This window comes from Cryptotermes secundus, unplaced genomic scaffold, assembly GCF_002891405.2.
Source record: "Cryptotermes secundus unplaced genomic scaffold, Csec_1.0 scaffold870, whole genome shotgun sequence".
NCBI lineage: Eukaryota > Metazoa > Arthropoda > Insecta > Blattodea > Kalotermitidae > Cryptotermes > Cryptotermes secundus.
Genome location: NW_019743163.1, coordinates 654,602 through 678,110, shown reverse-complemented (window position 1 = coordinate 678,110; position 23,509 = coordinate 654,602). Strand labels below are relative to the sequence as shown.

The following is a 23,509-nucleotide window of genomic DNA, read 5'->3' as shown; positions in this document are numbered from 1 at the left end:
AGAGGGGCGCAACAATACGAGTTGGAGGGAAAAGCAGTTGAAGGCGGAGGTGCTGGTTTGTGTGGCGAGGGGAAGTCAATTCTGTGCAGTGCAGGACTCAGATTACTAGCTGGTAGTACAATTCCAGTACTTGTGTCTTGTCTTGCTTCGGGCCAAATAACAAGGGCAAAAACCATCGGCGCGCCGAGGTTCAGGGTACTGACGAACATCGTGGAGGAAGAAGAGGGAGAAGCAGGTAAAAGGAGGAGTGAGGGAAACAAGAAGAGGGATTTAAAACAGGCAAATGCTGCCTCAGGCAAGGAAACTGTGAAATAGGCGAAGGAAAGCAACCAAGATGAGTGGGGCTCGTTGCTGTGCTACTAGCAGAACGTGGTAGACTGTCTGCTCGGACGAACAGAATAAAGCAGTTTTTTGGGGTTGAGGAGGGTGTACGTTATAGCCCCCTCCCTACCGCAAGAACCGCCATACTTGGAAAGCACATTTTGTGGTGTTTTGTGTTTAGTAGCGCTGCGCGAACTGAAGAAGTGAAGCGTGTGGTTGTAGGTGAGGCCTGTGTTTATGTGTCCAGGAGTGTAAGTGCTACGTAAGCCCCAATATGTATAAACTGTTAGGAGGCCTCAAGGACTACCTCAAATGGCAGGACATAGTGACAGACAACGCAGTGTTCAGGCTTCACAACTTGTTCACCACAGTGTTACTGCTCACGTGTTCTCTTATCATAACTGCCACGCAGTATGTCGGCAACCCCATACAGTGCATTGTCGGCAAAGGGCTTCCTACCCATGCGATCAATACGTACTGTTGGATCACGTCCACTTTCACGATGCCCGACGCCTACCTCAGGGAAGTAGGCAGTCAGGTTGCACATCCAGGCATTGACAATGATTATGGTGAGGAAGATCACAAAAAATATTACACGTACTACCAGTGGGTGTGTTTTGTGTTGTTCTTCCAAGCACTTCTGTGTTATTTGCCGAAGTATATTTGGGACACGCTGGAGGGCGGGCTCATGAGATCCATCGTCATGGGACTGAACATCGGGATATGTCGCGAGGAGGACAAATGCAACAAGAAGAAGGTTCTCCTAGATTACCTTCTGCGTCACGTACGGGTAAGAACCGGAACCGGAAATGATACTGTTACGCTAACTTCCTTATCCCCGCTTCCCTCCATGTTCACAGTAGAGTATGAACTAGTCTCATGTGATCCGTAGTCACAGTTGCCGAACCCATCGCCTATGTCCAGTAAGCTTACCAGAACATCCAAAAGGAGTAAACCACACCGAAACCAATTTTAGTGCTTCTACAAACTTGCATACATTTGCCCCATTGTGATTAACCTTCTGTAGTTGATCTTTGTACATAATATCTCCAGCGCCAATGTTCGCAGCTGCCTTAATGACCTCATTCTCGGTTGAGTGACCTCCAGTGGCTTTAATGTGACACAATTGACTTGCGAAGTGTTTCATATTAAGTGGAACGTATATGTGCAGTTCTTCAAGCTGTAGTGGTTGAGGCACTATGCTGCAAGTCGGAAGGTCGCGGGTTCTAATCCCGATGAGGTCATTGCCTTCTTCAATTGACCTAATCCTCCTAGCCGCACTATGGCCCTGGAGTCGACTCAGCCTCTAACAGAAATAAGTACCAGGAATCTTCCTGAGGGTAAAGGGCGGCCGGCTCGTAAGGTTGGCAACATCGCCGCCATCTGTAAGTCTGTTTAGAAGATGTGGGAGGCTCGACGTTTCACAACCCTGTGCCCCTCCACGGCCTATTACAGAGATAGTTTTACCGTTTTATCTATACCATAGTTTTGATGACGTAGACAGTTGGGTAGTAGTTTTCCATCACCCACTCCGCCCACCCCTCCTTTGAAAAGCTGTCATTCACAGGCTTAAAGCAATAGAAAATAATTTATGTACGGCTGCGCAAGAAACTTATGTTTGGATCTTATTTCTTTACGATCTACTGTATGCTATATAAGAGTTCTTCATGAGAACTTAATTGTTGTTCAGGTAGTTGAAGAAATTCCAAGCATTTTATGAAATCTAAAGAGCCACTGTTGTGCCCAAAAGTGCTCTCACACCGTTTCTCATCCCGTGGCCGACAAATCCAGCCCACACCATTATGACCCGTATTTCTAAGATCTATTTTAATATTATGTCGCGTCTGTGGCCGTCTCCTAAGCTTCGTGCCCTAATTTAACATAAAGATTTAACCTTTAGACATCTGACGACGCGATCTGCTGCCCATGGCTTCCACCACAGGATATGCAGTGTGCAAAATCACCACGTTACAGGAGAGCAGTGTGTATGCAAATTGTGTGGAAACAAGTGTGAACGGTACCTTGTGCTAGCGTGTGAGAGTACCGATTTTTAAGCGCTGAAATAGTGTGTGGAGTAATTCACGTATATTTCGAACAGTAGAACAGGGTCTGTTTGCGATCCCAAGGGACACGCAACTCCACAATACACAATTAGCAAGACAGTTTCACATTATGCTGCGTGCGAGTTATGCATTGCCTTATCCCAGCCGTGCTTGCGTGTGTCACGTCACCAATAAAACATTTCAGGGCCGCGTCTTGAACAGGAAACGGAGTCGGAGGTTCGTATCTCCCCGTCAGAAATGTCTGTGGGTGACAGCAGTTCGTTTGGCCGGTTCGACAAGGCTGGGTTCTTCATGTTCGTGAATTTTTACTGAAATTCGAAGCAAAACAAATATTTTACGTAAAGATGGGAAGCAAATATTCAGATTGATTTTTAAGAATTAGGCCGTGAACTGAATTCATCTGGCTCATGAGAGGCACCAATGTCGGTATACAGTTAAGAACACGTTAATGAACCTTCGGGTTCCGTTAAAGGCGACCATATTCTTGTCTACGTGAAGGGCCTCTGTGAGCCGGGATAGCGTTACGTTATAACGACTGGCTCCGAGCTGGACGAAGGTGTCGGAGTTCGAGTCTCAGTAGGGTCAGAATTTTCTCTTCTCCATATCGTCCAGACCGGCTTTGGGGCCCACCCAGCCTCAGCCCTTTCCCCGGGGGTAAATTGGCAGGGGCGTGAAGCTGACCACTCGCCTTCAGCTAGTGCCGAGGTCAAGAAAATGTTGATCTATACACCAGCTCCCCCATACGCCTTAAAGGCGTAGTGCTTAATTTGTTAAGCAGAGGGACAACTTTACTGTTTATGTGAAGGACCCAGCTCCGTGAAGTTAGTCGCAGTTTAAAATATAGATCGATTAATTTCTGTAATCCTGTTTTGAACAGCACTGGAGGTTACGAAACGAATGAGGAGGCGGAGTGCGTCCGCGTGGAGAAAGAAATGGAATTTTCTGTGTAGGGAGACATTTCGTGTTGCCTTTTTTAAAAATAATTTTCAGCGTATTATGTTCGTACAAAATTAGCCGTTACGTCAGAGTAAGAAAATAAAGCGGGCAAAAATCTTAACAAAAGGAAACAGACAATTGACAGTTTCAACATACATCGGCTTTTACTTCATCTAATAAAAAAAAAGAACACAGTGGAACGAAGCAAAGTAATCTGTTTGAAGACCTTCACGCATTATTGACGTTGGTCCTAGATGGATGTGAGTGGTCAGCTTCACGTTCCGGCCGCTTTACCCCCAGGATATATCCGCTTGCACCTGTTGAATAACAGGCTGGAGACTTTGGAGACAAATCTCTTCTCCCTGGTTGGAATAAAGCCCCGATTCTGCGGTCATCCAGCCTGTAGCCAAGTCGCTGTACTAGTAGAGTTCTGTCCCAGGGAGTGAGGCGGTTGGAGCTAGAAGCTGACTGCTCGCCTAGTCTGATCTGCGTGCAGGACAAGTGTGGGAGCGTCATCATGATATGATGATATATATATCCTTCCATCGTCACTGAATTCTGTTTTCATCATAGGATGCGAACAGAAGTCGCCACACCGGACATCTTTTTGACCACAAGGAACTGTCTTTCCCACGTGGCGTGACGTACCCCAGAGGTGTTTCAGGCAAATGTTCCGAGACTGAGCATGCGCAGAGCTTTACTCCACTCCCGCGAAGATTTAACATAGGAACTGCAAGGAACAGTTTGTTAACACCGACACTAGAGACGTACTTCTAGGTTTTGGGAGGTTCAGAACAAAAACTTCTCCATTCTGCGTGACTCTCTTTCTAGAATTTTGAAGGTCTGCCGTTTCTGCAAGCCTTGCAGCTGCCATATTCAGGGTTAATTTGTGGGGACGAGGAGTTAGCAGCTCATGTAACCCTCGAATAGGCAGTGTGTTTTAGCCGTGATTGGCTGAACAGAGGAACGGGATGCTAACCAATAGGAAGCGACCGTGTAGTTATGTGTCTCTCGTATAAGGTCAAGGGAACACATGAGAGCGGGAAGGGGGGATTTATCATAATGCGACGTGGTCGTGAATGACGTAAGAGATAGGAATCTTGATGCAAGAGGCTAGAAACTCCGTTTTCGTCAGAATCCTGAGCCCAGCCTTTGTATATTTGTCGGAAATAACACGCCTGACCACGTGAGCCATGGAACGGGTGCAATAACGGCAACAAATGGAAGTTACGCTGATGACGAGATCAGGAGAAAAATGAGATATGTGCCTGCATTCTGTCAAGGCGACTCTTATTACTGTCAAAGATGTTGGTTAGTAACCAACTGTTACATATGGGCTGGTTGTTGGTTTCTTAGAGGGTAACTTTTCTTCATGTGGATCATAAAGGGTTCTGACGATGGCGTATAACTGTCGGAACTGTTTGTTTTTTTGGACTTCGTCCATCGTCCGGTATTCTAGAAACACTGGAGAACACAACGCTTCGGAAGCTGGATCTGTTTCCTTCCTCAGATAAGGGGGAGAGACCACAGTCGCTAGAGGTTAGCTGTTGCTAAGGCCCCCCATACACACAGTTTGGCCTCCAGTTCGGCCTGCACAGTTGAAGACTGAAAGGCAAAACTGATGTGTGTGGTGCGGCCGGCCGGCCAATCGTTTGGACTGTTGGCCTGTGGGAAACCCGTCAGTCTGTCAGTTCTGCCTGCAGGACCGTAGCACGTGACGTGTGTGACTCAACATTATAGGCTGGAAGACCGTGATTGTGGCATGAAGCCTGCCGCTTTATCTGCGCGTGTATGGGGAGGAAAGGGAGGGGGTAAACTGTCACAGTTTTGTCTCTAAGGTCGATCGGAAGGCCAAACTGTGTGTATGGGGGGCCTAAGGGACCCAACAAAGTGGATATCTCCCCCTTCACCTGAAGACGGAGACAGATCCAATTTCCGAAACGTTGCGTTCTCTAGTGTTTTTAGAATACCGGACAATGGCGAAGTCCAAACACCAAGTAATTCCGGGTTCTTTTTCTTCTTCCTATGGCGGGTTAGTCCGTGTGGCCTGTTCCAGTTCAGAATCAGTCTGAAACTATGAATCTTAAACGCAGTCGCTAGGGCTTCTGGTAGGGGGGGGGGAAGTTTTGAACTAATTTACTGAGGTGCCACTTGTAGGCACAGGAAGAATTCCAAATTTAAATGGACGTGGAACTAAGTCAGCAGTTCTACCTCTGTTTATGCTGTGTCATGATGAGAGAGACCTCTGGACAGAGTTAACTGAAGTCTCTATACTCTACTAGCGTACACACTTTTCTTTGGCTTAAATATTACCATCGTATTCTTACCTCCCTCTACGAAGATGAGTTCATGAGAAGCTGACAGTTCATCAGCTTGTCAAGAAATTCGTCAGCTTTTACAGAACCCAAAGATCCGATCCTTTACCGTGATCCCAAGAGCACGCCGCTGGGCCGTATCTTCAGCGAAATCTACAGCCATTCTCTTAGATAAATGTGTACATGTCTCGACTCGTTATTCGCTTCGTCTCTGCACAAAAATAGTGCCACTGTGTGTGTGTCATAGTCGCGCCGAAACAGTCTCGTGAAGTCTAATTTCGCACACTTGAGGGGCAAGAATTTACATGTGTCACCGAAACCTTCAGATCGAATGGGCTGACCTAGAGCAGGGCTTTCCAAACCGCCTACTGCGTGGATTGTTCTTGCCCGACCACCTGAATAAAGGTAACAGATAAGTTTATCGCTAACCTTAGGCACAACAGATCACTGTGGTCGCGGTGCAGGGGCCAAGAAGGCCCACCCCCTTTAGATTGTTAAAGCGGGTGGTACACATAGTAACCACTGGGCTTTGAAGGGTTAATACGTAGTTCGGCCGCGTGTAATGTCGCTTCATCACCACGTCATTCAGCACGTTAATGGTCGTGTGTACCTCACATATGTTTTATTACAGTAGCCGGGGATTTATGAGCCACACTTCCCACATTACGTGTCCTGGTAATGGAAGTTACCACCCCATTAAGGTGGAGCTTCATAAGGAGAGACAGGACTGCACTACGTCTTACTCCTCTTCCACGAGCGCCTTGTAGCGAACCACAGATCAGTAGTGTGGCTGCAAGGAAACAGCTCGGGCTGTCTTACTCCTTTTCCAGGAGCGCCTTGTAGCGAACCACAGATCAGTAGTGTGGCTGCAAGGAAACAGCTCGGGCTGTACGAAAGTAGCATTAGTCAACCCTCGCTAATCCGGATCGAAAAATTCTGTTGATAGTTGAGTGCATGCTTTAAAAAGACGCGGGATTAGAGCAAGAGGACTTTCAGGCTGTGTTGAGCTCAGCTGGAGAGACTGAAACCACGCAGGGAAATATCCAAGACTGGCTTGAGGTGGGTAAAGTGAGACACTGGATTTTAGCTTCTTACAGAGAGAAGAAATGAGCGGATACAGGAATATGTTGCCTTCATCTTTCAAAGTTCGCTTCAGTCCTGAAGATTGAGGCAGCATGGCCCTCTGAAACGTCGCTATCCGCCTCCAGGACCATAAGGTATCACGAGTCAGGTTGCGATCATCCGAACAAACGCTGACGTGAAAACCTCAGTGTGTGCAGGTAACGAATTCAAATTTCACAAGTGCCATCACAAACCTCTCTCTTCGGACCATAGACTGCGTCGAGGTTTGGCTCAATATTGTATAGGCCTACGCCTAAAGTGGCTGCGGGCTGCACGACCGACTGTACGGATTTCGAATCCCGGTAGGATCAAGAATTTTCTCTTCTCCACAGCGTCCAGACCAGCCCTGGGGTCCACACAACCTCCTATCCAATGGGTATCGGGGGCTCTTTCCCCGTGGGTAAAGCGGCCGGGGCGTGAAGCTGACAACTCACCTGCGGCTAGTGGTGAGGCCAAGAAAACGTGGATTTATACATCCACTCCCTCATACGCCTTCATGGCATAGTGCTTGATTAGTTAAGCAGAAGGGCAACTTCACCTTTACGTATAAACATTAGTATTATTGTTGTTACTATCGGCCTCTAAATTATATTTGTCTTTGCGATGTGTGTGACTTCTTTGCTATCGTTCGTCCATGATTTAAGCACATAAATAAATTAAGAATCGAATTCTATTGTGTTTCTGTTACAACTCACACTCGAACCTTCTAGTTAGTATGGAGAGACTGTGTTGTATGTTAGATGGAAGTCAGCTTGTTCCAGTTGCTTATATTTCCGAGAGAAGATCCTGAAGTATCCGTTGCCTAGGTGAGAAAATTATTATTATTTTTATTATTGTAGCAGTAGTAGTAGTTGTAACAATTCAAGCAGTAATTTTAAACTTTCTTAGGGTGGGAACAGGCATTACTAAATTTTGTTAAGATAGTTCCAACACAGATGGAGCGCACGCGGCAGTTTTCACGCCCTGTAGATGGAATAGCTACCGATGTCTCGGAAAGACACTTCTGACCAACAAGGTAGCTGATGTCACGCGTGGAACAAAACACGGAGGCGACATTTCCGCGTTGAGACAACATTGCAGGCAAACTATCAATATTTGCTCGCAACAAAACCCGTGTACGGCGACCAAATAGCTTGTAATCCAGTACAAACATGGGATCCGCTCTCCTGACGGGACTGTTTGTTCTCATGTTAAATCTACGTCGAGTGAAATTTGAAGACCATGAATGACGAAACGGCAGGAATTTTAAAAGAGGCGGTGATGACTTCAGTGAGGGTGCTGCCCCCTAGTGTTCGAAACAAAGAAATCAAATTTCGTGGCTTGAATCCGCAAACGAACTATACCGACCGAGCGACCGCCGCTTGTCGGCGAAGTTAATGCCAACTTAGCGGATAGAGAGTGTCGCGTGGTCAGCGCAACGGATCCCCCACGGCCGTTAATTTCGGGTTTCTAGACCGGAGTCGCTATTGCTTTGAAATAGCTCCTCAGTTATTCTCACGAGGCTGTGTGAACCGCGTCCCAGACCCATTACTTCTCAGAAAATCTGGTAGAGCCGGGAATAGTACCCGGGACCTCTGGATCTGTAGCCAGGAACTCTGACCACTAGACCACAGAGAAGGTCCGGTGTTCGCCCTCAGAAACTAAGGAAAATCACGAAAACATCCGAAGCTCTTACAAGGAATTTTAAGTCATTCTAAGGTCTGTTATGAGAAAGCACAGAAACTAACAGCTCATGTGAGCGGCCTCCGTAGTCTAGGGGTAACGTTCCTACCTCATGACTCAAGGTACGCGGGTTCAAACCCGGCGGAGGTCGTGGAATTTTTAAGGGCGGAAAAATTCAGGGAACAAGTCCTCCGGGAGGGACTTTAAGCCGTGGGTCCCGTGTCGTAGCCTTACGGCACGTAAAAGACCCTCGTGTCTCCAAAGGAGGCCACTGAGCTAAATTAAGGACATTTCCCGCCCAACAGTAGTCTCTAACGCCTTTGGTAGATGGGGGAAGCATTGAGATACCTCTGAGCCAGTAGAGGCCGACCTCGCTGGTTGAGTAGGGACTAATGGTAAGCACCAATACCGGTAGGGTATAGAGGCTGGTAGAAGATTATAGGGGGACGCACAATAGATCAAACTGGTCGCGTTGCATGGGGAAACCAATGGGGAAATCTCGCGTCCGAGAAGAAAAATGCATCGAGAGGGTGAAAGGGTTTTGTGGGAAAGGAAAGTTCGTTGGAACAGGCTCTCACCACAGGTTGCGAGCGACTGCAAATGCTAGGCTGGCCGTTTCAGAATCTGCCATCGGCCAAAAGAAAATTGCTATGGCCAAACAGGGCTTATTTAGGCATCACGAAGACCAGAAACAATTTACACGACCAAAATACGATTTGATCTCCAAAAAATCAGATTCCCTATTTAGGACAAGGGCTCTCGCCTTACGCTTCAGCCCGAATTGCTGTCTGACAGTAGGCCTAGCAGGGAAGTTGTGGACCGGCTATTGTGACACGATAGAACTTCAGACGAACACGCTCGTTTGGTGGTAATTCTCTAAGATATTCGGGAGGTGCTGGGTTCGAATCGCGGCAATCCTGACTCACGCTTCTCGTGGTTTTTCTCTCTCTCCAGGCACATGCCGGAATAGTGCTTCAGGCCACGACCACTTCCTTCCCAATCCTTTCCACTTCATGTATCCCATTATTCGACGGCATACATAGTCCAGATACTCCAAGCGACATAAAATACGTACACCCCCCATCTAAAAAAACAAAGTTTTAAGATTACTTAAGGTCATAACCTCGGATCTAAAAATTCCTTCACCGTCTTTTGAAGCAATAATAAATTTAGTAATAATATTTAATAAATAGTTTGCAATCCGGAAGGTCGAGGGTATGATACCCGATGAGGTCATTGGGTTTTTCAATTGAAGTAACCCTTCCGGCCACACTATGACCCTGGGGTCGACTTAGCCTCTAACAGAAATGAGTACCAGGAATCTTCCCGGCGGTAAAGAGTTGGCAGTCGGTGCATAATTGCTCATATCCTCACCACCATCTGTGAGCCGGTTGTCTAGAAAATGTGGGAGCCTCGACGTCTCAACCTTATGGGCCTCCACGGTCTGTTACAGCGATACCTTTACCCTTTTAAAACAAATATTTAATCTGTCGGCAGTAAGAAACATGTTTTTATGTGTTGTTTTGGGGGCCGTCTCTGAACTTATCTGTCAGCACAAGAACAATAACAAACGTATCAGATTGGCATGTTCTTAAAACTAACTTTGCGTCCCTTCGTTTGTCTTCACGCACGCACATTTACATTTGGAGACCTCCTTTTGTCTGGCCACTAACGTATGGCTCTTATTTTTTTTACTGCTAGGTGGGTGGGACTAAGTTCCTTGTACTGCGGCCACTTCTGGCCTATTGTACCAGCCCCAGATGATAGGTGAGGGTGATTGTGGAGCAATTGGTGGAATGAAGATTGGCAGGGGAAACCGAAGTACTTGGAGAAAACCCGCCCCAGCGCCACTTTGTCCACCACAAATCCCACTTGACCAGAGCCGGGATCGAACCCGGGCTGCCACGGTGGGAAGCCAGCGACTAACCGCTTGAGTTATGGCGCGGCCCTGAACGTGTGGCTAACGTAAGAATGATAGAAAAGTTCTGCCAACATAATAGCGTCAATTTAGAGAAGATTCCCGTAGCTACCTCAATGCAACGCAGTCCTTGTGAAGAAACGAGTAGTAGTTCAGCTAGTCACAGAATTCCTCGCCTCGCTTGCCAAGAGCAGACAGACCCCTGGAGCCTGTTGGGGCTGTTAAGGCGCACGAGTGGCAGCTACGGCTTCACACCCTGGCCGTATTTTCAGAACCCAGCTCGAGATTTGCCTCCTGTCCACGCCTAAGTCACCCAACACGACCCTTTTTTTAAGTTTTACTGATGAAATAAAAATTACTATCGCGAGTTTCTGCTCTCTGCGACTTACTGTGTTTCCATGCAAAGACGAACCGCAGGGTTAAGAGACAGTCTGAAGGTAAAGTTGTCTCTGCCTAATTCATTAAGCACTACACCATGAAGGCGTGTGGGGGAGTGGATGTATAGCTCCACAGTTTCTTTACCTCGGCCCTAGCTGGAAGTGAGTGGTAAGCTTCACGGCCTGGCCGCTTTACCCCCAGGGAAAGAACCCCCGGTACCCATTGGCTAGGAGGCTGCCGGTCTGGACGATGTGGAGAAGAGAAAATTCTGACCCTACCGGGACTCGAAATCCGACCCCCTCGGTCGTCCCACCCGTAGGCAGTCGCCATACCGACTACGCTACCCCGTATGATACTTATTTGCCTGTGGGAGCTGGATGAAAATCACGGAAACATCGGACACAGCCGGCCTTTGAGCAGAGAATGAATTTTGAGAATGCGAAGCATTGTACGGCGACGTTAGGCAGTTTGAGACACGCATTTATATGTTGAAATACAAATAGGTTAGGACGTCGCATTCGCTCTATTTACCATTTCTGTTTCCTCGTCATGACTCGTTCTTCTAATTTCCGTGTTCTTGACCTACGCACGAAGACAAGGGAAGGAGACAGACCAGTCAAGTGACCTCCAGTGAACTCTGCCGCATACCACAGAGGGAGGACATAATAATTCACTTCAGTGTTTGAACTGTAGTCGCTAAACTGAGGCAATGTCAGTCACCTACTGCCTGCCTTCCGGCAACGGCACCTGTATTGAGATTGCCTATATGCCGGGGAGCACACATTACGAGCATGAACGTGTTACCCGTCTTAACGGAAGTTGCGATCTCCCAAATAGCATCGTATTGTTCCTGTTCTGGCGAACAGATATATATCCATATATACGGTTTCACGAATTCCGTCCACTCTGTTGGCAATCTGGATTCTTTTCCTGGAGGCAAAGCAGAAGACGCTTGAAGCTGACCACTCACTTTCAAATAGTACCCAGCATGAGAGTGCGTGGAGGTGTATCTCCACTCCCGGATAGGTGCTAATGGTTTGGTTCTTCATGTAATTAAACACAGGGACACGTTTAATATAATTTAACAAAATTTAAATCCAGCTTTCATCTGATTAATTACTTTAAGCACCAAGCCGTTAATACATATGGGGAAGTGGAGGTATACATCCATACATTTTTACCTAGAGGCAGTGAATCTCAGCGACCGGTCCACCCAGCCTGTATAAAACGAGTGCCACGAGCTCCTTCGCCAGGTATAAGGGTGCGTCCACATTACTCGTGCTCGTCTGATTCGCTATGCTCGCGAGTAATGTGGACGATATGACAAGTCACGAGACAAGCAAATTTTAAATTTTTTTATTTGAAAACTATAGACAATAAATTACAATACAATACCACTACAGCCTATACACACTACGAGTAAATATACGGATCCTCACGCGCCGAATAACTGAAGTAGTGTGGACGAAGGTTTACGAGCACAAGTAAAAGCCAGACGGGTCTCCCCACGAGCACGCGTAATGTGGACGCGCCTTAAGATGGCCGAATCATGACGTCGAGAACTCTACTAAAACTAATGTTGGGGTTAAGAATACCTGGAGGTAAACTTCCACTCTCCCTTGCCTATTCTTCGTGGTATGATGCTTAATCCCTTAAAACCCAGTGGTTACTATATTTACAGCCCGCTTTAACACATTTAAACTCTGTATTCTGCCCACAGAGTGTATCTGTGTGGTTCTCACAGTAAACAGCGACTGTTTCCCCAAACAGCAGTAACCGGTTGGGCTCTGTAGTGGAGACGTAATGTTTCCTGTGAGGTACGGACTGAATTCTTATATATACTGCATTCTGCCCACAGAGTGTATCTGTGTGTTCCGTGTGGTTCTCACAGTAAACAGGGACTGTTTCCCCAAACAGCAGTAACCGGTTGGGCTCTGTAACGGAGCCGTAATGTTTCCTCTGAGGTACGGACTGAATTCTTATATATACTGCATTCTGCCCACAGAGTGTATCTGTGTGTTTCGTAGGGTTCTCACATTAAACAGCGACTGTTTCCGTAAACAACATTAACCGGTTGGGTTTTGTAGCGAAGACGTAATGTGCTTCCCGTAAGGTACGGACTTTATTCTTATGTATTACATAGGAGAAATCGGAGGGATTAGTTTTCTTTCTTTTCAACTTGTTATACTTATTATTTTCTTGTCTTCTTTTGAAGAGTTTGTCAGTAACCTCCCACTTTGTTGCAAAGAATAAAAAGAGGTCACGAAAAGCAGACGACACGAAGCACCCGTTTGAATTCAACCCGATAGGCTGATCGGTTTTGGCAATGCCCCTCGTCATGCCGTTCGGCTCGAGCAAACTGACATGATGTTCAGTGTGGCTGTCAGAGCTGTGTGTGTGTTCAGGTTACTGCATGCAAGTGGATGATCAGGAAGTCGTGCGTGAAAGTATGTCCGTGTTTAAATCCTTACTCACTTCTGGGGAGGAGATTTTGTGAACTGAGAATGTAATATGATATAAAGAGAACGCCGTGTATACCGACGTTTCGGAGAGAGAATGCCACCTCTATCTTCGATCTTATGGAGGCGACACGTTCCTCCGAAGCGTCAGTTGACTTTCATCGGACTAGACGGCGTTATATCCCAGAAGATAGAGCTCTTCATAACCACCGCGGTGATAACCTCAGATCATACAGAATGTGATAACGTTTTCACGATTTTGAAGTTGGTTTCGGTCGTGTAGTCGCGTCACCAAGTTGCTGTCTTCAGATGGAACCAACGTCTCCAGACTTTGGTGTCGTAACCGATATCACAGCGAGAGACAGATGTTTACTAAACCTAAAATTTCTGCTTTAGATTATGGCATTCAGTGTGTGATACCAATTTTTTTTATTGCTAGTGGGGTGGGACTAAGTCCCTTGTACTGCGGCCACTTCTGGCCTATTGTACCAGCCCCAGATGATTGGTGAGGGTGATTGTGGAGTAATTGGTGGAATGAAGATTGGCAGGGGAAACCGAAGTACTCGGAGAAAACCTGCCCCAGCGCCACTTTGTCCACCACAAATCCCACTTGACCAGACCCCGGGATCGAACCCGGGCCGCCGAGGTGGGATGCCAGCGACTAACCGCTTGAGCTATGGCGCGGCCTCCAGTGATGCCACTATGTATGTATGTATGTATGTTTTCAGGGTTTGCAAGTCTTTCCTCCTGCAGTCCCCAATATACGCTTGCATGTACGGATCGTGCGGTTTTACCATTGCGTTTCTCCCTGAAAGAGGTGAAGAGGTTCTAAGAATGGCGATTCTTACGCCCAGTCCATTAGCTCGAAACCAGACGCATGTTTCAGGCGTCGGATCCAATTTCTGTTTAATTACTGACTAGCAAGTGCAAGTCTGACCTTCGGGACGCTTGTGCCTCATTATCGTGGCCGCGGTATCATCACACACCATTAGGCTACTGCAAACCGTAAGTGTGTTTGGCAATTTCAGGACCGAGTCTTGAAGTGGTTGGCGCCATCATAATCACCAACACTAATGTGCGGCTATGGGGATTGCTTCATATTGTAAACTTTGAAAATATGGCTGAGAGGTTCTCACAGCAGTGACTGTGAGGAGTACGGTATTTTGTGACGTAACTCCATACAGATCGGTAAAGCCCACTCAAGTTTCGGAAGAGTGTATCCCTTCCATTTTCGCGGTTAGCAAGCCAGCCAACTTGCCGACTGTTTAATGTGTTTTTTATCGCTTTTCCTCGTCTCCGACCCTGAAGATGAAAATGGTACGTTTCTCTGAAACGTCGGGTTGCCATCGAAATACACGTAGTTTCAGCCGAGAAGCTGTGTTCTTCATGGCTCTATGTATTCCACATGTTCTCATTATGGAGAACTGTTCTTTCTGCATACTTGGCAATCTAATAAAGTGTGACTACAGAATTGTCAGAATGGGCTCTTGTTTATCTTGATTTATATTCAAAAAGCATCCCTTGGATACGAAAACTTTCCACTCCTGCTAAATCTACCGTCATATTCTTTTGTGCTGTCATTTCCTGCCTTGTGCTTGTGAGTCCGCTCTGCGTATCGAGCCTCGTCTCCACTATTTGTGTTGCACTTTGTGACTTGGCAAATTCCACGTTTTGATTCTCACAACAGAGTTTGTATTGTCGTAACTTAATCACTTCCCTTCAGTACGTTCCGAGCAATGTCCCCCGTCATTGGAATCACTGTAACTCATGTAAGAGGTGAAGTTGTTCAGGTGCTTAAATAATTAAGCACTACGCCATGAAGGCGTATGGAGGAGTGGATGTGTACATCAGCGTTTTCTTGACATCGGCACTGGTTGGATGTGAGTGGTCAGCTTCAAGGCCCGGCCGCTTTACCCCCGGAGTACACATTGGATAGGAGGCAGGGTGGACTCCAGAGCCGGTCTGCACGACGTGGAGAAGGGAAAATTCTAAACCCTACTGGGACTCGAACTCCGGTCCCTCGGTCGTCGAACTCCGCTGTTAACTTCATGTTAAACTTTTAAAGCACAGTGGTTATTCTGTATACCACTTGCTTTAATGTTAAAAACATTTCAGCAGTACAACCGCAGAATGTACACGTATTTACGTGTTTCATATGATCCTCAGAATAAACAGTTATATTCTCCCCAAACAGGGAGCTTTAGGTGTTACCAGGTGACTCCCATGTTACCATCATGTCCGTAACGTTAACGCCCTCAATCTTACGAGTACTTGTGCAGCAGCGAGTGCCAGGAATAAGAATGGGGAGACTGTGAGGAAGAAACGGACCTGCAGTTCATTTTGCGGAGACCTGCACTTACATGGATCCATAAGAATGAGGAGACTGTAAGGAAGAAACGGTCCTGCAGTTCATTTTGCGGAGACCTGCACTTACATGGGTCCATAAGAATGAGGAGACTGTAAGGAAGAAACGGTCCTGCAGTTCATTTTGCGGAGACCTGCACTTACATGGGTCCATAAGAATGAGGAGACTGTAAGGAAGAAACGGTCCTGCAGTTCATTTTGCGGAGACCTGCACTTACATGGGTCCATAAGAATGAGGAGACTGTAAGGAAGAAACGGTCCTGCAGTTCATTTTGCGGAGACCTGCACTTACATGGGTCCATAAGAATGGGGAGACTGTGAGGAAGAAACGGACCTGCAGTTCATTTTGCGGAGACCTGCACTTGCACGGGTCCATAAGAATGAGGAGACTGTAAGGAAGAAACGGTCCTGCAGTTCATTTTGCGGAGACCTGCACTTGCACGGGTCCATAAGAATGAGGAGACTGTAAGGAAGAAACGGACCTGCAGTTCATTTTGCGGAGACCTGCACTTGCACGGGTCCATAAGAATGAGGAGACTGTAAGGAAGAAACGGACCTGCAGTTCATTTTGCGGAGACCTGCACTTGCACGGGTCCATAAGAATGAGGAGACTGTAAGGAAGAAACGGACCTGCAGTTCATTTTGCGGAGACCTGCACTTGCACGGGTCCATAAGAATGAGGAGACTGTAAGGAAGAAACGGACCTGCAGTTCATTTTGCGGAGACCTGCACTTGCACGGGTCCATAAGAATGAGGAGACTGTAAGGAAGAAACGGACCTGCAGTTCATTTTGCGGAGACCTGCACTTGCACGGGTCCATAAGAATGAGGAGACTGTAAGGAAGAAACGGACCTGCAGTTCATTTTGCGGAGACCTGCACTTGCACGGGTCCATAAGAATGAGGAGACTGTAAGGAAGAAACGGACCTGCAGTTCATTTTGCGGAGACCTGCACTTGCACGGGTCCATAAGAATGAGGAGACTGTAAGGAAGAAACGGACCTGCAGTTCATTTTGCGGAGACCTGCACTTGCACGGGTCCATAAGAATGAGGAGACTGTAAGGAAGAAACGGACCTGCAGTTCATTTTGCGGAGACCTGCACTTGCACGGGTCCATAAGAATGAGGAGACTGTAAGGAAGAAACGGACCTGCAGTTCATTTTGCGGAGACCTGCACTTGCACGGGTCCATAAGAATGAGGAGACTGTAAGGAAGAAACGGACCTGCAGTTCATTTTGCGGAGACCTGCACTTGCACGGGTCCATAAGAATGAGGAGACTGTAAGGAAGAAACGGACCTGCAGTTCATTTTGCGGAGACCTGCACTTGCACGGGTCCATAAGAATGAGGAGACTGTAAGGAAGAAACGGACCTGCAGTTCATTTTGCGGAGACCTGCACTTGCACGGGTCCATAAGAATGAGGAGACTGTAAGGAAGAAACGGACCTGCAGTTCATTTTGCGGAGACCTGCACTTGCACGGGTCCATAAGAATGAGGAGACTGTAAGGAAGAAACGGACCTGCAGTTCATTTTGCGGAGACCTGCACTTGCACGGGTCCATAAGAATGAGGAGACTGTAAGGAAGAAACGGACCTGCAGTTCATTTTGCGGAGACCTGCACTTACATGGGCCCATAAGAATGAGGAGACTGTAAGGAAAAACGGATCTGCAGTTCATTTTGCGGAGACCTGCGCTTACATGGGTCCTTAAGAATGAGGAGACCGTAAGGAAGAAACGGTCCTGCAGTTCATTTTGCGGAGACCTGCACTTACATGGGTCCATAAGAATGGGGAGACTGTGAGGAAGAAACGGACCTGCAGTTCATTTTGCGGAGACCTGCACTTACATGGGTCCATAAGAATGAGGAGACTGTAAGGCAGAAACGGTCCTGCAGTTCATTTTGCGGAGACCTGCACTTACATGGGTCCGGCTTCAACAAGAAGATAACGTACTCTGTCGCGGTGTCTTTTTATTACTGCACTTTGAAGAACCCCTCATTCGTGGAACAGTTAGGGTGTGGGCTCCAGTAGAGGGGTCAAAGAAATTTTGCTGGTAGACCTTCAAGTGATAAAGCCCGCGTTTCAAATTCTAGCATAACAGGGCTTTTACTTACACATTTCTTTTAAACTAAACCAGAAGCCCAAGTTTGTGCGCTTGTTGGAGGCAAATTGTAAGGTTGGGCTTTGGCGGCTTGCTTTTACAGATAAACTTGTGGTTTTAAATTTTAAAATTACACCTGTCGCCAGTTAATACCTTATTACTTCAAATTTCAGACGAATCCAGTTTTTGAATGTGGGTTTTAGGATAAACATTAGAAGGTTTCACATTCCTAGAATTCAAGACCCACCTCAAATTTTCAGCGGAGGGGGGGGGGATGTGTAAAATGCCCGTCTTGTAACCGAATTAATACTGTGTGTACTATCTACCTGTCTTTATAATGCAGATACAGGGTGTTTCTGTACGTTATGAATTTAATTTTTAAATGTTAGTTAGATTAGTTTCATGTTTCAAACGGCTGAAGATCCTCTATAATACACTGTACACCTAAAGCCATAAATGCATTTTTAATTATAGCTACACCGTTGTATACATTCACAGAACCTGACTCCACTTCAGCGATTCAGAAATATTGCACCTCGATATACAGTAAGAAGCATTTTGAAGTTTTTAAGAATTGTACATATTCCCATCTTCCAGTACTGGATGCCCTGCAATCATAGTCTTCTTGTGGCGCCAGATCCATTTGGTCGGTAATTGTTTCCAAGTTATTACAGCACATAATTGAGCAGATGTTGTACATGTCTGTGCTTCCGATCTCCTTCTGCAGCCAGGGTTTTCTTTGTCCATGGCTTCTTGAACGTGTCTCATTTCAGAAACAGAAGCTTTGTGCTAGGACGGCACCGAGATCCGAATGCTCAGTTCATATGTTTCACATTGCACATACAAGCATAGAGACTATGAAATAGAAACTTTTGTAGGAATTGTAAATTAGGTTGCATTGCTGTGAAATGGGACCTGCTGGCCCATAGCCTCCTGCTTACCCACCCCATATTGCTTTTGCACACCAACTGTTGGTCAGTGAGTTCCAGACGTAGTAATCTGATGGACTCAGATCCAGAAAAGTTGGTGGTCATTCGAGAATCATGACAGATTAAATCTGATGGACTCAGATCCAGAAAATTTGGTGGACATTCGAGAGTCGTGACAGATTAAATTATAGCGTCCAGCACTTTCAGAGCAGGAAATATGAATGTAGAAATGTTAGGTTTTAACATTTATGATGAAAAATATTTTCTCCCTGTATAGCCGGTGATTCAGATGGACTGCACCGTATATACATAAAATGTAGAAACTGCACACAGCGTATATGAGTTTCATTCAAATCTGAGGGGACATTTCATTGTTGCCACTTTTTTTTTGTTTCCTGCCCACTGTATTCACTGTACACTTGTTTGCACAGAGAGCCGTACTGAAAGTTATTAGCCAATGAGCTGTGAGGTGAGATTACTGAAACAGTATAAATCACCACATCTCTGTTTTTGTGCTCAAAGCCAGGTGGTGATGTTTTGAAAAGTGTTGGTTTGGGTATATGGCCTTCGTATCAGGAGGACCTTGTTATGAAGAGAGAAGCAAGTGGATGTAAGGTCAAGAAAGCAGTATCATGTTGACATGATGTCAGACACCTGCAATGGTTTGCTTAATAATGCTACTTCCTGCCCATTAATTAATGACCGTGCAGGAGTGAATTAAACCCTGAAGCAAGATGCAGACGGTTAAGCTTGGTATTGCATTGCCTTGGAACTGCGTGGAAAATTTGTGTGGCACCTAATGCATAACCTCTTCAAGCATTGCAGATTTACCAACTGCTGTACAGTTTTTACTAAAGTTTTAAGGCTTAACATTGTCAGCATTTTGTGGGGTACCAACATGGTACATACTATATCTGACCTATATTTTAGAATCAAAACAATGGCAGATTGGTATGCATGTGAGAGAAAGTATTTGTGTGGGTGGGACAAAAGATATTTAAAATTTCATAGTGCCAAGAGTGTAGCTTATGTAAAGTAAGCTATGATGCTCAAACCGGATGTATCTGTTTACAATTCCTGTATTCCTTCATCTAGAACAGGTTTCAGTATTGGGCAGTTTTCTACCCAGAATTTCCAGTTAAGACTTGATGCATGTACTTCATATCTTTAACACAAGTGCCTCTTTTGTTTTTAAGTAGCAGCATTTAATCCCCTTAAGCACTGTGGTAAAGTCAACATTTTTACCCATTTTGTTCTGAACTTAGACATTAATTGGCAGTGAGCAGTCAGCTTCATGCTTTGGCAATCTTAGCTCCTCCCTCTCCCAGCAAGGAGAACAGGGCTCCATAACAGAGACATATCAGATAAGCCGACATGATAAGTTGTCAGGAAGTTCCCGGGAATTCCAGAGTCACAAATTATTGTACCCGTCTGTTCATCCAGCAGCCAACATTTCTCTCTGAACTGTCTCTTGTTCTTCAGGATGAAGTGCACAAACATTATTTGTTTTTGCAGCAGAAAGCTCTTTGGCTCAGATATGAACTAATGTGATGTCTGTCTGTTTTGCAGAGACACAACATGTATGCCATCCGCTACTGGATATGCGAGGCGCTGTGTCTGATCAACATCATTGCGCAGCTCTACTTCATGGACCACTTCTTTGATGGCGAGTTCTTCAGTTACGGGCTGCGTGTCATGTCCTTCTCAGAGCAAGCGCAGGAGGAGCGTGTTGACCCCATGGTGTATGTGTTCCCACGTGTTACCAAGTGCACATTCCACAAGTATGGGGCTTCTGGTTCCATCCAGAAGCATGATTCGCTCTGTGTCCTTCCTCTGAACATTGTTAACGAGAAGACGTACATTTTCTTGTGGTTCTGGTTCATCATCCTGGCAACCATGCTGTCACTGCTGGTGGTGTACCGAGTCGTCATAATAGCTGTACCAACTGTGAGACCGTACTTGCTTCATGCACGCAACAGAATGGTTCCTCGAGAAGTAGCTGCTGCAATATCGCGTAAGACGGATGTAGGCGATTGGTGGATCTTGTATATGCTCGGCCGGAACATGGATCCAATCATATACAGGGAAGTGGTTGCAGAGTTGGCCAAGAAAATTGAGACAGCTGCCAGCAATACACCCTGAAGTTCAAGCGATAGTGACTGGAACTGAACAAGTGTTGTTGCCCAACATTGGTATTAATTTTTGATCCCCAGAATCGTTAGTGCAGTGCCTTTTGTGGGGTTGCTGTGCTGTAATCAATTGCTCACCTTTCTCATTTAATACTATTCATGTTTGCATTGAAAGAGAATCTCAGTTTTACGAGAAATATAACCACTTGATTATATGTGATATACAAAGTTTGGGGTACCATGTTTTTATACTTACTGTTTTACATTATATTTAGTGGTACAGATAATTACAAAATGGAAACAAGAGAAGACAAAAATATAAAATAATCAGTTATTTGAATATGAGATTATAAATTCCTGTAAATATATATGTTGGGGGTACAGGAAGTGTTTATGATTAATTCTTTATATGAAATTTAAAATAATTCTGGATTCTGAGCTGCTTATGGCACTGAAATGAAGATGAATGTTTCAGGATGTGATGGTGCATATTCTGGCAGAAAGTTGCCAACGTTTCGGAGGACTCTGGTGCCTTCTCACATTTTCAGGGCACGCTTCTGCACTGAAGTTGGAGGAATTACCAGGTTCCTCTGAAACATCGAAAACAGGCTAACAGACTACATGGCATCACATTCCGTAAGACAGTCTATCTTGCAGTGTATCTTTTATTGAATCATTTTTCATTGACTTGAGAAATATAGAATTGTTTGTTATGACCAGTCATACGTATGTCACCAGTGTGCACCAGGACTTCCTGTTGGTGTAATCATGCTGGAGAGAAACGTGTATCTTTACGTTCAGTTACAATATGCTGTATGAGACTGGGGTGATGTGTGTGTGGCGAAACAGTTGCTGTGTTCCTTAAATTGTCTGTAAATGTAATATTATTATTGTAGGGCATGTCATCCAAAGTAGAATAAGAAAAATAATTTTAAAAAGACCAGCAAAGAGAGAAATTCCCTTTCTCTCGTTTTCAGGTAGGTACATGTTGAGAGCTGTCATCATGCTTCGCCATATTTAATATTTTTCATTGTAGATTAACACCACCACCATCAGACACTGCCTATATTACATATAGTCAATATAATTAAAAAAATGACTTGTTTGAGAGGCAAAAAACTATTGCATTTTCTATTTATCATTACATAACTGAATTTCTTCCAGAGAGAGTATTAATGATGACACCTCTTAACTTAAGAACATTGAGGAGCTTCCATACTGTGTGTTCAAAATGAGAAAGAAATTCTGTTTCTACTGTATATGTAATGAACATTTTTATATGTAATTTATATTAAACACAAATGCATGATGAAGTTAAAATTTACCTTTTGCGCCAATAAGCTTGCAGTTTATATATATATGTATATATATATATATATTGTAAGCAATTTGTTATTCATGTGATAATCTAAGAAACGAATAAGACTCGCCATTTTCCTTCAATTTTGAATCGTTGTCTTCCTCGTGGATTACATTCCAACTGAAATGTAATATTATGAATATCTTTACATTGGAACTGCACAGTATTTTGAATACAATTTTAATGAGACTTTAGTTAACGTGTCTTTTATTCAACCTTATGTCTCCCTTTCCAATTCCATGTATTCTGAAATGAATGAGTGGGGGTAACACTGTAATGGACAGTTAGACCATCCCATAATTTCTCTGTATGCATATTAGCAAATAAAAATGCTTAGTTTCAGTTTGTAATTCTTGTTATTAGAACTATTTAAATAATATAATTTCGCCAGCATAAATGAACTCAGTCGCATTAAGATTATTGTGTTTTTGGACATTATCCACCATCCTGTTTTTTGTTTGAAACAACGTTTCGGAGACTGGATTCTGTCTTATGTCTTCAGGCAAAAGCCTGCTCAGTTGGGCCCAATCGATAGAGCTAGAGCCTATCTCTGGACACCAGCACCGACCCAAGATTGGAGATACGAACAAGCATGGCATAAACCATCTGCGAGAGTGTAAGACAAACATCGAAAACATTAAAATAAAAAAAAAACATGAAGCCTTGCACTGTTACATTGCTAACCGCTTCGATGAATTTATCATCTGGATTGTGCTTCTATTCTGTAGCCTGTAGCAACAGCAACCGATACAAATATCACAGAAACAACGAACTACAGAGCATTTGGCCCATGGCTCGGAGATCGGTTATCTTCACTAAGGTTTTCTGTTGTTTTCCTCAGTTCCTCCTGACAAATGCCGAGATAGTACCTAAAACTATAATCATATTAGCGTTCCACGCTACATAGACTGAACTACGGGGGGAGTCAGTCGGTCTGTTAAACTGCTGCTGGGCCTCGCCAGCACAGTGATTCTTGGTTCCGAGTCCCGCAGGACTCATAACCGAATTTTAGTGTCTGAGGGCTCTGGGAGCCTTCAGACTTTGTGTCCGTTGCTCGTTGCTGGCTTCCAACAGCATACCTCTCACGAATCGTAAGTTCGTCTACTTCTGATTCCATGGCAGAAAATTGATTACCCCTGTGATAACTGATGCTACCAGAGCGATCTTATTGAAAGTAAATAATTCCATGGAAAGATATCGCCCCAGAGCAGCGACTTTTTTTTGGATACCTGAACCACCGATATGTTCGTGCCCTTACGCCCATTAATCTGAGGAACACGGAAAGGGGTCTAAACACTGTAATCACGTATGACTTATAAAGACATACTTACAACCCACAATAATATCCAGGGTAAACTTGTTCCTTTTTTCCTCCCAGGCGTCCAATCAAGTTTATAGAAAAGTAAATCATGTAGCACAACCGTTCCGAACCGGGAGTACATGCTCCTTCAAGG

General features: G+C 45.2%; 1 protein-coding gene across 1 annotated transcript; it reads left to right on the top strand.

Annotated features, from left to right (window-relative positions):
• LOC111873978 (innexin inx1) lies at nt 1-22,249 on the top strand. The gene is made up of 2 exons (XM_023869100.2): nt 1-1,111; nt 20,136-22,249. Exons 1-2 carry the CDS (start codon nt 596-598, stop codon nt 20,706-20,708), a joined length of 1,089 nt encoding a protein of 362 aa, XP_023724868.1. The 5' UTR covers nt 1-595; the 3' UTR covers nt 20,709-22,249.
• The last annotated feature ends 1,260 nt before the right edge of the window (nt 22,250-23,509 follow it).